General features: G+C 38.3%; 1 protein-coding gene across 1 annotated transcript; it reads right to left on the reverse strand.

Moving 5' to 3' along the window:
* Positions 1-4,218: 4,218 nt before the first annotated feature.
* On the reverse strand, positions 4,219-13,066 carry LOC139474979 (toll-like receptor 4). Its single transcript, XM_071258182.1, has 2 exons — positions 12,780-13,066; positions 4,219-6,961 (listed from the first exon to the last, which is right to left on the reverse strand). Exon 2 carries the CDS (start codon positions 6,954-6,956, stop codon positions 4,506-4,508), a length of 2,451 nt encoding a protein of 816 aa, XP_071114283.1. The 5' UTR covers positions 6,957-6,961; positions 12,780-13,066; the 3' UTR covers positions 4,219-4,505.
* Between the last annotated feature and the right edge of the window lie 1,197 nt (positions 13,067-14,263).

Here is a 14,263-nt window from a genome sequence, read left to right on the forward strand (position 1 = left end):
GTGGGTTCGAATCCCGGTTCGCCCCGATTATGTTTCTAGGTTTGTCAGCACCACGTCCGAGCTCGTGGGTTTCACCGAAGTGGTAAACGTCTGAGACCTGCATCACTTTGGGCTTTCCTCCCACATTAAGCTGACACGCCGTGATATAACTGGAATACTGTTAAAAGCGGCGTTAAATCCAACTCACCCACTCACTCACTCACTCACGCACTCACTCATAGAAATGAACTTATTATTACCATGAATGTGTTCTCGTTCGTTCCTGATCTATCCAAACATACACATGCATAGCTTCCTGTTTAGTTCAAGGTATATCTCGCTGTGACAGGCTGCAAGTTTAGATGGCCACCAAGTCCAGAGTGATACCATCAGCCTGGTGTGTCGCCTCACAGCAGGTTCAACAATGAAGCGTTCCGCATAACAGGACATGAGCACCTGCATGTTTAGGTTGACTGCGCGCAGTAAGGTAATTTAAACTAGTGTGCTACCCTGCGTTCATGCTGTCAGAGATCAATCCATTTATCTGTTAACTCATCCGTCCACCAGACCTTTTTCGCCCTTTTACGTCTATTATCAACATCTGAGGCTATTGTGATCTTCTTGTGACGTAGCTTTATACTTATTTGTTCCTTCACGACGATACAGATACAGATACTATCTCTCAAAACCTGCATAGTCTCAGGAGACCTTATTAGCTGCTCGGGAATACGTGTGAGGTCATATGATGGACTCTGTTGTATAATCAGTATTACATGACTCAAACCTTTGATTAACATGTCAACATGGAATGATCAGGGACCACGCCACAGCCACAGCTACCACAAACTCTGCTGACAATCTCACTTGCACGCACTACCTTAAACGTTCCATAACACTGCAGATCTTCGTGGGGAATTATGTAAAAGTCAACCACAGGTGAGGCACGTGTAGAAATGGAAGTAAATTCTTTTGGCGTACAATTTCTGCTGTAAAGAACGCCAATATTGGTTTTAACTAAAAAATCAGATAAAATATCACGATACCTGTTTCTAGTAAATTTATCCACATCTTTCTCACCTAAACAATCTATACCTTCAATATAATTCGACATATTCCAATTCTACAATTCTACATATTGTGACACTACCAGTCTTTTGAAATTCATAAATGTTAAACAACAACGAATCAAGAAATTCATAGATATCAACACGTCTCCTTGAGTTTTCTGGTGGAAGATAACATAACCCTATATTATGCTGAGACTAAGACAGTTTATCTGTAAGGGACATCCCGAGTATACCATCGTACGTTATATCTAAAACATGAAAATCACATGTATGTAACAAAGAGTCCTTCATGAGAAAGCCGACCCCACCGAACCCTTGCCTGGCCCGACGGTGGAGGCTGGTTCTTGTATGTCCCATCCCCATGTATCCAGGGACACATATGGCGTCCTCACCTTTTAGATGTGTATCGGCGATACTGATAATGTCAAGTTCACAGTCCTGAACACATTAATATCGAAAGATATGACTGTCCGAATTACAGTCTGAACTCCTCCAATTTACTCTGAATGTCCAATTTGACCTAACTTCTGCGTCTCTCTCCATGTCGCGTCTGGTTATCGCTCCTCTCCACTCTGTGCCATTCACCACCACTTGAACGTCGCTCCACGTCACGCTGACGTCGTTGGCTCTGCTCACCATCGGCTCCCTCCTGATTTTACACGATCCGCCCCCCACCCCACCCCCGCACCTGTAGTCTGCTGTCCCCAACGGCGTGCACGAGGGTCCGGAGATTTGTGTATTTCACGCTGCTCATCTGGTGTGTTGAAAGGGACTATGAAAACGTTCCTGAAATTCTTTGAGATTTTCGGTGCTTTCTTTTTCTTTAATATTTCTAGTCTCCGGTCTTTAGTCTCACACGTTGCTATGACAACACCAGGTTTCTTCTTATTTGCTGACTGCCGTCTCTCTACCTTAGTGAATTTCACATTTGACATTTTCATACCGTCCCTAAGCACGGACATCACTTTGTTGGCAGTGCTCTCTCCGTTGGTTTCTTGAATGTTCATGAGTACGATCTTTAAATGTGTGTTATCTGTTACTTGCTCATTTTCATTTGTGCACGCCTTTTCCACGTCTTTCATTCGCTGATCAAGCTCGTCGCCCTGTGTTGCAATTTCTGCTCGCATGTTGTTGATTTCTTGATGTATTTCTCTACGTAGTTTTGTAGTGAGTCTCTGTTCCAATGAGTCCAGCTTGACGTCGATAGATTTCTTGAGATCTTCAATGGCCTCCAACACAATACGCGTCTGTACATCGGCAACGCCGTTGTTTTGTGGCACAGCTCTCTGACAAAGTATTTTCCACACATTAGTTTCTGCATGGGAGACATGTCTGTTTCTACTACTTTGTGCTTTGGAATTAGGATGTGCGCACGGTTTACCTAGAGGTTGCTCTGTCTGTTTCTCTGTCTGTCGCTGAACATTGTGAATGGCCGCCATTACAACCTTCACCTCGTCTGAACTATCTTTCAGGCTGTCGATTACGATTTCACCCTCCATCCAGATGAATGTGGCGATTAGTGTGCAACTTCGTTTAAATATATCATAAACGTAATTAATTTACCATCTGATCTTGTTCTTGTCTTGTATTGCCTTGATAAAAACTGCATAAAAATTCGAATTTGACAAAGCACCCGAAAACACGTCTTGTTCAGTGGACGCATGCGCATGAATCTTCATGACTTCGGGCTCTTCTCCCACATTAAGCTGACACGCCGTGATGTAACTGGAATACTGTTAAAACGGCGTGAAGTCCAACTCACTCACTTATATCTGGATTTTAAAGATGTATATATTGTCCATAACCATGTATTATTATTTTGCAGAACTGAGAATAGTTTGCATCAAATTGTGTACCGTGATATATCAATTGTTATTTGTTAGATGATGTTTTATATCTTCAAAACTTGATCCTCAGCAAACTTTGAGTTGTATATATCACCCCCTGAGACATTGTGCAGACATCCGCGACGTACATGTTGACACAGCCTGTATTCAAATATAATTCACTTCCTGGTCACGCTAGCAACTGTACAAACATAGCATTGTCATGTGCATAGGATACAGTTCGCCATGCACTGATATTGAGAGTCCGCATAGCATTAGTCATTGGGGCACTGAAAAAGGATTCCAGCATAAATAGCATGTAGTTTCTCACAAGTATGATAAAGATTTGATATTTTTAGTTAAATACAGTGTCTCATCATTAATTACTTCATAAAGGTATCTAAAAAGGTATATAAATAATGTTTAATATACATAAAAACATTCTTCTTGTACCAAAGCATTGGTGTATTGTCATTTCATTTCATTGTGCCCTTTCAATAAAATCATTAGAATGGTATACATCACACACCCAGCAAGGTACAATAAAATTAAGTAGATATAGACAATCTCACCCGAGTGAGTTTAGATATCAAATATTTCAGTTTGTAGACAGCAATAAGCAGTGTCTTTAGTGTAAACCGCACTGCCAACACCTTCAGTAGCAGAGCTCTCAGTGATGTCACTTGATTGTGAAGTCATATGCACGGTTATCTGCACTGCAGATATAGCTTAATCTCACCCAAGGGATATCTCTTGTTGCAAACAGTTTTAGATGATACATTTTTATTACCTTTTTTGAAATTATAATAACACTGATTCTAAAGATTTCATCTGCTTTTACACATTAAGTAATTTGCTGGAAACATAGATGCCTAAATAAGTTTTATAACCATTTGTAGAACCTGTCCCTTTTAAACAAAATACATAAAGGTTAAGCCTGATAAATATATGATAAAAGCCAGACAAACAGATAATGAAAGCCAAATAAACAGATGTTAAAAGCCATATAAATAGATGATAAAGCCATATAAATAGATAATAAAAGCCAGATAAACAGATAAAATCATGGTTATAGATATGTTTGTAATAATCAACGATTATCAAAGCCAAACATATCAGCTGTACTACAATTAACGGATATGTATTTACAAAGGTTGACATCATTAAGGGTTTTAAGGAAATGCAACCCTTATTTACAGTTTTCATATTTCTAAATTAATACTGAATGCAACCATACAAACATACGCATAAATTACAGCTCATTTGGATGCAATTCTGATAAATTCTTAATTTGAAAAAAACAAAAACATATTGGAATAGATAGAACTCAAGGGATATGTAAACCGTATAAGTACAGATGTAAGTGTACCGAAGACATTACATATGTATGTAGACATATTTTCATAACAATTAATTTACAATTAATTCACAATTTCAAACATTGTTTCAAATTCAGATCACAGTACTTTTTGGCCAAATCATCTGACATTAAAAAAATATGAAAAGGTGCACACAGAACGACAGCAACCAGGACATTGCAATAGGGCAGCTAGTCCTCAACCAGTTGAACTCTCTTCCTACCATCCATTGGGTTGCTGCATAGAAGTTCTAACAATGAAGACGTTTGACCTTATCAATCACCGGCAATTTTTCTCAGATCCTTCCACAGAGTCTCACCTCCATTCTGGTAATCCTCAACACGCAGTATGCACTCTTCTTCCACCACATTCAACAGACTCTCGGGGAGATCCTCCACCTGCACAGCGCCCACAAGTAGCACAATAATACGGTTAGGAATAAGATCCGATAAGGAGTACAGGGCTGCATCAATAGTAAACTGTGACCACTGAGACACATCTTCAAGAAAGTCATCTGAAATCACCAGGACAGACTTCCAACTGTTAGTGATACCGCAAATAATACCGTCGGCGATAACAACCCCCGGAAGAACATCACGATCCTTCAGAAAGAGACGTACAGGGGAATTATGCAGTTCCAATGCTGGTCGCAGTTTCTGATAGATAAAAGGGATATCAGCGCCACAATATCCGACAAAGAAGGTGAAAGCAAAATCTTTGGGTGTTAAATATTTGATTCCTAATCCAAATATTCTCATCAAAGCATTACGATATCGCATTGGATTCTTGGAGACCATGTATGATGCAGAAATGGAAGTAAATATTACCACCATAAATGTGACTGAGAGACTGAGGGTCAATTTCCCTGTACAGTAGCGATTTAGACTTTTATAATTGTGGGCCACATCAACGGTTCCAGTCATTGTGCCATTATTCAGAATGCACGCGAAGTTCCTGTCAGACTCAGAAATCACTGGTGTATCCATCAACCAAAGAATGAAGTCTAGATTTTCACAGCTACACGAAAAGGTGTTTCCTTGTACAATAAGTTTGAGGTTGTTCTTTTCAGCTGACAAGTCGAGTTTCGATCTGGTATCTTTATCCAGATATCCAATGAGGTTGAATGACAAATCGATATGGATAAGGCGTGGATAATAAAGTGTTTCAATGGGAATGGTATCAAACTCATTATGCGATAGATTTAGATGAACGATTGTATCTGAAAGTGGAAGTAGTTGTATAAATCGGAGCTGATTCATGGAGACATCCAAATATTCCAAAGATTTCATTGAACTGAATATGCTGTGTGCACTAAAGGGTTCAAGGACAAAATGTAATTTGCAATTTCGTAAAGATAACCGCTTTGCGTTTGCAAATGAGTGAAAATCAAACGCATTGGCAAGCTTATTTCCTGACAAATCAACATTACTCACATTTTCCAAACCCCTCATGTTCATTAAACCAAACAAGAAGTTAAAAGCAAACATTACAGTTTCAAGATTGTGTGTGTTTTGAAAGACAATTTCTTTCATACCTTTGGCACCTGTCATTGAACCAGAAAAACCAAAATACACAAGGTTAGGGGGCAATTTGATTGTTACAGAAATCATTCCATTTAATGTAGCAGAACTTGGAAAGTCATCATCCTGTCTTTGAAAGCTGACATCCAAATATTCAAGTTTAGAAAATTTGAGCAGGAAAAAAATTATAACCACATCCCCAACAATATAGTTGTCAGACACATCCAGCACTTTCACACATCCTTCAAACGGATCTTTGTAAATTGATGCAAATTCAATCAAATATATTTGGTTACTTCTCAAAGATACTTCAGTGACACATATTTGGGTCAAATAACGCATACTTTGTTTAGTTAGGACTCTATCGACAATGTCTTTTTCATTTTGCGTTTTGAACTTGAATGTACTATTGAACCAAATTCTATTCATATTCTGTTTTACGAAGGGATGCAGAAGATGTAAAGCATTGTGAATTCCTATTTGATTATGGGTAAGTTCCAAATGTTTTAGAAATATTAGTGGCTCTAAAACGCCAGACTCGCAGTGTGATAAATGTGAGCAAAAGTTTAAAATCAAAACTTCAAGTTTGGTTTCAATTAGACTCTGAAATGTTTCATTTGTGAGATGTGCGGTTGAACATGTTCCTTCATACAGAAACCGTGAATCCATCTGTAACAATTTCAAATTTGCTAGTTTGGAGAATCCTGAACCAAACAAAGGAGCAGGAACTGAGTCAATATACAGACTGTGGAGGTTGACGAGAGGAAGAAACACCCAATCTGGATACGAGGACATTCCATTCTGTTCGATATTAAGAGTTTGCAAACTTGTAAGGTCCTGGAAAAGTTCATCTGGGAAAGAAATTTTGTCGTCTCTTAATTTGTTTCGGGCAAGAAGGAGAGTGGTAAGATTGAACAAGCCACTAAATGCCCGTGGCTCAAACTTTGACAAAAGGTTCATGTTCATGTTCAGATAAATGAGCTTGTTAAATTTGTAAAATGTGTTATTTTGGACTATTTTCAGATCATTCCCACTGATATCCAGGGTTGTTATGTTTCCCGGAAGGTAGTTTGGAACCTGTTGGAGTTTTCTCCCCGTACAGTCAGCAAAGATGCCTCCATATTGTTTGTCAAAATACAAGTCACAAACATGTCCACTTCCTTGGCACAGATTCACTGTCAGCACAACAAGCAGTGCCCTCAGCATTATGTCTGAAACCAAAGAATACATCACCATCACAAATCTTTATACATAGAAATATTATAATGACACGTAAGTGACCGATCCTTCTTTGGGGAAGTGTGGATCGTATGTGAAAAATAATATGGTTCCCTAAAATTTATGAAAAAAAAGAATTATACTTCATTCACACTGTTGAAAAAAATGAAATGGCCTGCAACAAGAATACATCGATCTTGTATTTTTGAAACACATTAATACCATTATTGGTTTTACTGTGTAGGAGTCATCCATTCTCCCACGATAGACAGTTGCAAAAGACCCAAGCAAACAAACAATGTATGTACTGTATCGTAATGACTTTTGTTTGAAGTGAATATCTGCGATATTCACCGAATAATATAAACTTACTGTGGGTGTGATGTTGTTGCCGCTCACCCGTGTTTGGGGTCAAGCGGAATAAAATATCAACAAATCAACAAGTTGTCAGTATTGATATCAAAATATTATATTCAAAGGACAATATACTGAGGACAACTTATCAGTATAAAACATCAAGTACATTTAGTTATGCATATTAATCTACCACAATGATTATAACCTTATATATTGACAAGCGGTTAAGTACACCTTCTTGGTATGAAGACGTCTCTTCCGGTTTTTGACCGTGTGTGACATATGTAAACATTTTAAATACTATATTAACACAGCAGGGAGTCACTGAACACTTTGTTTGCTATTTAACGCCGCACTCAGCAATATTCAAGCTGTATGACGGCTCTCTGACGTTCCAATGATTGATATCATGAACATTTATCCAAATGGGATGAGATGACATGCATCCACCAAGTCAGCGAGCATGATCACCCCATCCCGTAAGACGCCTTTTACGATAAGCACAGACGCCTCACGATAAGCATAGGTTGCCAAAGACCAATTCTAACCTCTTTACGGGTCTCACTGAACAAAGAAGGACGCGAACCACGTCTACAAACAGCCCACCATGGCCTTCTAGCATAGTCCATCGTCTCAAATGACCGTCCTGTTTGGGGGGTGGACAGGGACTGCGGGAGGTGAAGAGCAAACGGAAGGTATATCACCCGAGACGGGAGAGACACTCTTGTTGGTGATTGTAGCGCCGGTGAAACGTTTAATAGTGAGACCCGTTGAAAAGTGACCCTGGTTCATTAGTCAACTATGCAAAATATCCCCTTTTTTGTTGAAAAGTAAAAATCAAAACATCCCTGTTGAACAGTACACCTGGTTTGATTTTCGACGCTGAATAATGACACTTCACATTATTACGTTTAATATTTAAAACAAACAACAGGAAATAACTCCAAAAAAACATTTTGACCAGAATACGGGTCCTACATCGATCACTTTTCAACGATGAATTCTGACTCACACATACAAAATTTACAATCACACAACATTGTTCATGTGTGATCAATTCTGAACAGAATAAGGATAACATTTCAACGTTGAATAATGATCCATCCACACATTGATAACTTTATATACAAAACTTACAATACAATAACTTTATATACAAAACTTACAATACAATATTTTTCCACTTAATACAATAATACAATAGTATGCATACGACAACCACAAGGCAGTATAAAATAACGACTTCGTAAACACTTTTGAAGATTACATAAAAAAATTTTACTTTCGCGTGCATTACAAGCACGGTGGAAAATAAAACACTTTGTTCTCGATTTCAAATGTCGGTGCACAAAAGAAAATGAATTGGTATGTAATCTTGAAATAATTTCTGGTTTTATTTTTTAAAACCAAAACGGGTTTCGAGAGATAAAATATTACTAGCTGAAACACATCTACCCTAGGCGCATGAAGTCAACTGGGACAAAGCCAAACTTCATAAGGCGATAAAAGAAATTCTTCAGTAAGTATGACGTACTATGGTACAAGTCGAAATCTGGAATTTTAAGAGTTGTCATCAGGGATCAACACAATGATACTTTAACGCATTCGGGCGAATCAAGGAGGCAATCTTGGGGTTGGAACAAGACGAATGCAAATCCATTAATGTGTGTTGTGTTTTTATGTAAATTTGGCATTTTAACTATCAATATATTTAAGCTAATTGTGCAAAATATTATCATGGACTTCTTTCACCTGTCAGACAATATTCATCATGTATGAGGGGCACTGTATGATATATCTACTGGCATAAAGTTCAGACAGCGTCATAACGCGAATCGAAAGTTGAAAAAACATTAATTACATATTCTTCAGAAATGTCAGCCAAAAGCAAAGTCGATTGTACGAATCAGTCTAAAGTCAACTAGACACGTGTGTCATTGACGGGGCAGGAAACGCTCACCTTTTCGCAAATACCTGGTATCATCAGTATTTTATAGTGATTCATAAAGCCATGTTGATCATATAGTCGGAATCGTATAATAGACTCTGCTTTTAGAAGAGAATGCTTATGATACTAGAAACAGGAAACAGCCCAAAGTCAGATTTAATTAACTGACACGCACCGATCCGACACGTACCGCGGTACACCACACAACGCCAAATATACACGTATGTGTGGTAAATTTATTTTAAAATGTGTTCATTGACCGCTATCATTGTGCTGGATTGCGTGAGTTAATGTACAACTGAATTCTAAGGATTCACTTGCTGCTTTTCAAACCAAATTTAAATTCATTTTTCCCTTATATTTGGTAGACATAACTTTTGATATTACGTCGATTCTGGTCGGGTGAATAAAGCGAAAAAAAAATAGATATCTCTGCATAAAGCAGAGTCTGACTATATCATGAGGATGTGTTTATGAATCACTATCAAATAGTGATGATACCAGATGTTTGCGAAAAGGTGAGCGTATCCTGCCCCACCGTTGGCACCCATCACAAACACGTGCAAAAGCAAGTCAATAGTTCACCTGAAAAAACATGGGAACATATGGTGCAAGTTATAATAGCGAATTGCATCGGTCATCACTTTTGTCCCTGGTGCGTCGAAGTTGGAAATGTCCTCCACATTTTACTTGATTACTTTATTTGATATGTTGTAACCTTGTTCAAACAGCTTTTGAGTACTATGACGCTCTTTGAAATCTTGGTAGAAAGAGTTTGCTCTATTGTATCTCAAAAAGTGGTAAAATGTAAACACCAAAGGCTGGAGCTTCTGGAATATTGCTCGACATAAGGGGATTTGACGATGGAAAGTTGAAGTAATTCCTCTTGTCATACAGACTTGTGGAGAGTATTAAGGCACTTTGATTCTTTATGCAGAGATCTAAATATGAAACAGATGAGGCGGCCTCAGCGGTCTCCTTTAGTTCAAGTCCAGGTGAGTAAATCAGTGAAAGGGAATTGGCTAATTGATTGTTATTGAACGACATCAGATCATGGATATATACCTTAAGCTTGAGTTAAACTTCTTGGCCAAATTACCATGTTTTGACTTTGCCAATCCGAGCAGAAAGTTCGATTCATATGCATAAAGAAACAGATCAGCAAGTGCCCAAGTGCCCATGGAGATGCCTCCGCCTTGCCCAAATATCTTACCCCCAAATTTTACGTTATCAATGAGGACGTCCGGCAATTCACATTTCTCAGAAAGCATTTGCTTTCATTTTTTACTCATTCTCCTTAACCGCTGAATATAAATTCGTAACTGTTGCTGTGGTCACTAAGCTTTGTAACAAAAGCCCCATAGATCAAGTGAAGTATTTCCTTACGTTTGTCATGTGGGATGGTGGTGTACAAAAATGAAAAATCAAATGTTTTGACAAAATGGAACTTGGTTCTTTTCTGAAAGGTCAAAAAGGTCGAGCAAATCCTTTGAGTTTTTTGAGAATCTACATGGTATAAATTCGACTTGTCTCAAATACTTTCTGTGGCTGTAAAGAAGGTCCTTCCTTGATTGTATTAATGATTATGGTATATGTGAGTCGGGGATACGGTTTGTCACGGTTGTTTGGTCCATATTTGAATAACTGACGAAGGTTGTAAACCCAGGGTAGCAAAGGTATTTGCTCCTTGATAGTTAGTGCCGATATGAGGCAATGCGTTCGCTAATTCAGTATAGTTGTTTGCACATCATAAACCCTACATTTCGTACACATAATTTGCACAAACTTTGAACTCCAATGAGCGGATTTAATTTATAAAGGAAACTCATTATTTCAGCTTTACTCTGTGAGTACATTTACTCACATACAATGAAAGACTCGCCAGAATTGTAATCAGTATTGCGAAGAAATGTTCTGTAGTGTTTTTTATTTTTTCCATAATAAATGGAACATATACTTAGAGTGAAAATTTGCGCTTGTGTAAATTTACATTTGCACCAGCTCCAGACAAGGTGCAACGTTGCACCTGGTGTTAATATAGACACAAGAAGTAACATGTTCACATGACACGTATATTCACGCGTTTATATTTACACACATATAGAGAGAGATGTGCATGTGAACGGGGTATAGTATACCTGAGTATATATACTCGTGTGAGTAATTGTAAATAAATGTTTAAAATGGTTCATGCGTTTGATACACAGACTGGTATAGACACTACAACTGGTGTAGGCAATGTTACAGTCACTATAGATGGAGCAGAGAATGTTACAGACGCTACAACTTGAGCAGAGAACGTCACATGCTGGAGCAAAGGTACACACAATGCTATTAATATTTTAAACTATGCACGACGGAATCTAAGAAATTACACCTACGTTAAGGATGAATGGTTTTATAGTTCGCAACATCAACGCTTAAAATCGCCCTGCAATGTACACTAAAAGGGACGGATGACAACCATGGACGTGTTTGTCAGACATCATTTCCTTAGGTTTTATTGTCACGTTATATTTGTCCTCGTCGGCCTTGCTTTAATATCCATCAAAGCAAAATGCTTTCTTTATGCTATTAAGACCTAGTAACGCGGACAGCTACAATGTTGCATAAATAGTGGTTACTCAACTTTTGTGCACAAAGGCCTGTGGCCTATATGTATTGGAAATAAAATGAATGAATACAGGTTATCACGCGAGGGTGTTTGGGGATGGTAAATATCCTACATTAGGAGTAAACATTGTATTTATTGAGCCTTGGCGAGCTAAATACATAGTGTTTATTCCTAATACAGGATACCTACCATCCCCAAACACACAAGCGTGATAACCTCTTTATCATATAATGTCATTCTTTAATTCTGTGCTTGAAAATCGATATCCCTCTCTCATAAACATTACCAAAACATTACCTTAACATTGCGAGTTTTCGTGGAATCCGCGCAGTATTGATTACGTCACAGGGTAAGTGATGTGTCAGTCGCACAGTGACAGTAGCCAATATAGTTACAACTGAAATCTGTTTCTAAAGCAGTGGTGAAGCAGCATGTACGCAAAACAAGATTTGTTTTTATTTGCATTTCGCGGCAATCCATCGGTCTGTCCGCTAGAGTAACTGCCCTTTGTGCATCTCTATCTGCATATGACCCCAACTGATATCGTTTTTATCCATTGGTTTTATCCTGCCGAGAAATCTACCCATTATATGATAAAGATGTGTATACGTCATTAACTTTACAAATATTACAAATAATCTCTTCTTATCAGGGATTATTTGTAAAGTTCCAAATCCGAGTCATGCTTGATCAACTGAAAATCCCCTGGAACCATGACCATATACAAAGAACAAACACATAATTCAAACAACCATGGGACTTCCCAATCAGTATGTGATAATAACGTACCATCAATAGCAATTACAACAATCAAATGTGAATTTACTGCCATAGAACACAAAGTTACACTGATCGGTAAATGACAATACAAGAGTGAATAGTGTTACTTTACGTGTATGGAGGTGTACAATCCAGTGTCAGATACTGCCAGGATGGTAGATGGAGGAGAGGGTGATACTTCAGTCGCTGATGTACGTGTGTCTCTCGTATCCCCACTGGGCGACAGCCCCGCGACGCGAAGTATATAGCTAATCAGTGTTGATTGAATCACTGACGATAGACATCATACACATGGCGGACAATGCTTCATTTGAATAATCCAGAACCGAAGTCTTTTTTAAGGCCAGGGCCACCTTAATTCTCTTAATGAGCAACGTTAAGAAAAGCCCGTGTAATATCTTCTGCAGATTCGTATGTATCTGGCAACGGATAAGGAAGATAAGTGGAGTGTCCTTTTATTTACGGTTGGCTGCACAATACGGCTCAGTGAACAGCCTCAATGAACGACATACTCTAATCTCTAGAAACTATATTAACCCATACCCCGCTGTTCGATATTGCACTTTTCTTACAGGGAGTGGAAGGGGAAGGATAATAGTGTGACTGAAGTCATTTTGAGTATTTTGCCATACAAAAAAAACACACCAATAATACAAGCCATTAGGAGTACTGCCGTGAATTTATAGGTGTCAACGTTATTATGAGGAAACACAACGTTTCGGAGTATATGCTTACTCAGCTCTAGTTACTGTAAAGTGTTGGCTTCCATTGTATTTTGCTGATCACCTATCATCGCCAATTATCTGTTTGCCTGTCTTGTTAGTTTCCACCTTTTGTTATCTTATTACTTTTGTTGTCCTTGTTTGTCCTTACTTCAGATATGTCCACAGGGATATGCACACACTACATTTATGCTGTGAAATTAATAAGTTGTGAGACATAACAAGTCGACTTATTTCATTGGAACTCAGATTGGTGATTAATACCAAGTAATCGAACCTGACCAACTGATTCAATCAGTTGCAACAAACAACCAGCTCAGGTTGCCGGGGACATATTGTAATTTGCCATCATTAAACAACTTTCCATTGTTGTGAAAATTGATAATGTACATCAAATGTACAAGAGAAAATTATGATTAAATCAGAACCTTTTGTGTAAAATGTGCACGATGACGCATCACTCAATGCACGCGGGAAAATACTACTCACAATTTGCTAAGGACCACCACTTTGAAAGGTAATACGTCAAATTATGTGCAGTATTGCGTGAAGACATATTTAATTAACAAAACTCCGTTGTCATGTGCCAAACAATGCCTCAAACATGTGGAGTATGCCTCTCCGAATAAATGAATGTTTGACAAATCGTGGCGGTATTACGCTCCACCAATCACGACAGGCAAACTTGGAAATTTCCCCTCTTACCCCTATCGTCTATCAAGCTCGTTGGTAGTTATAACATCTATTGTCATACTTCAATACCGGGTGTAATGTATTCCCTATTCGTTCATTATAATCATAAACTTTTTGAAAACATGTATGTCATGAAGTAGTGACCAAACAATGATATGTCTTCTCCTGAGTCTACCTGAAC

The sequence above is a fragment of the Haliotis cracherodii genome, unplaced genomic scaffold (assembly GCF_022045235.1).
Source record: "Haliotis cracherodii isolate W230 unplaced genomic scaffold, xgHalCrac1.p SCAF_3, whole genome shotgun sequence".
NCBI lineage: Eukaryota > Metazoa > Mollusca > Gastropoda > Lepetellida > Haliotidae > Haliotis > Haliotis cracherodii.

Coding starts and splice junctions, on each gene's coding strand:
- LOC139474979 (XM_071258182.1), bottom strand. CDS start 6,956: ATGCTGAGGGCACTGCTTGTTGTGCTGACAGTGAATCTGTGCCAAGGA.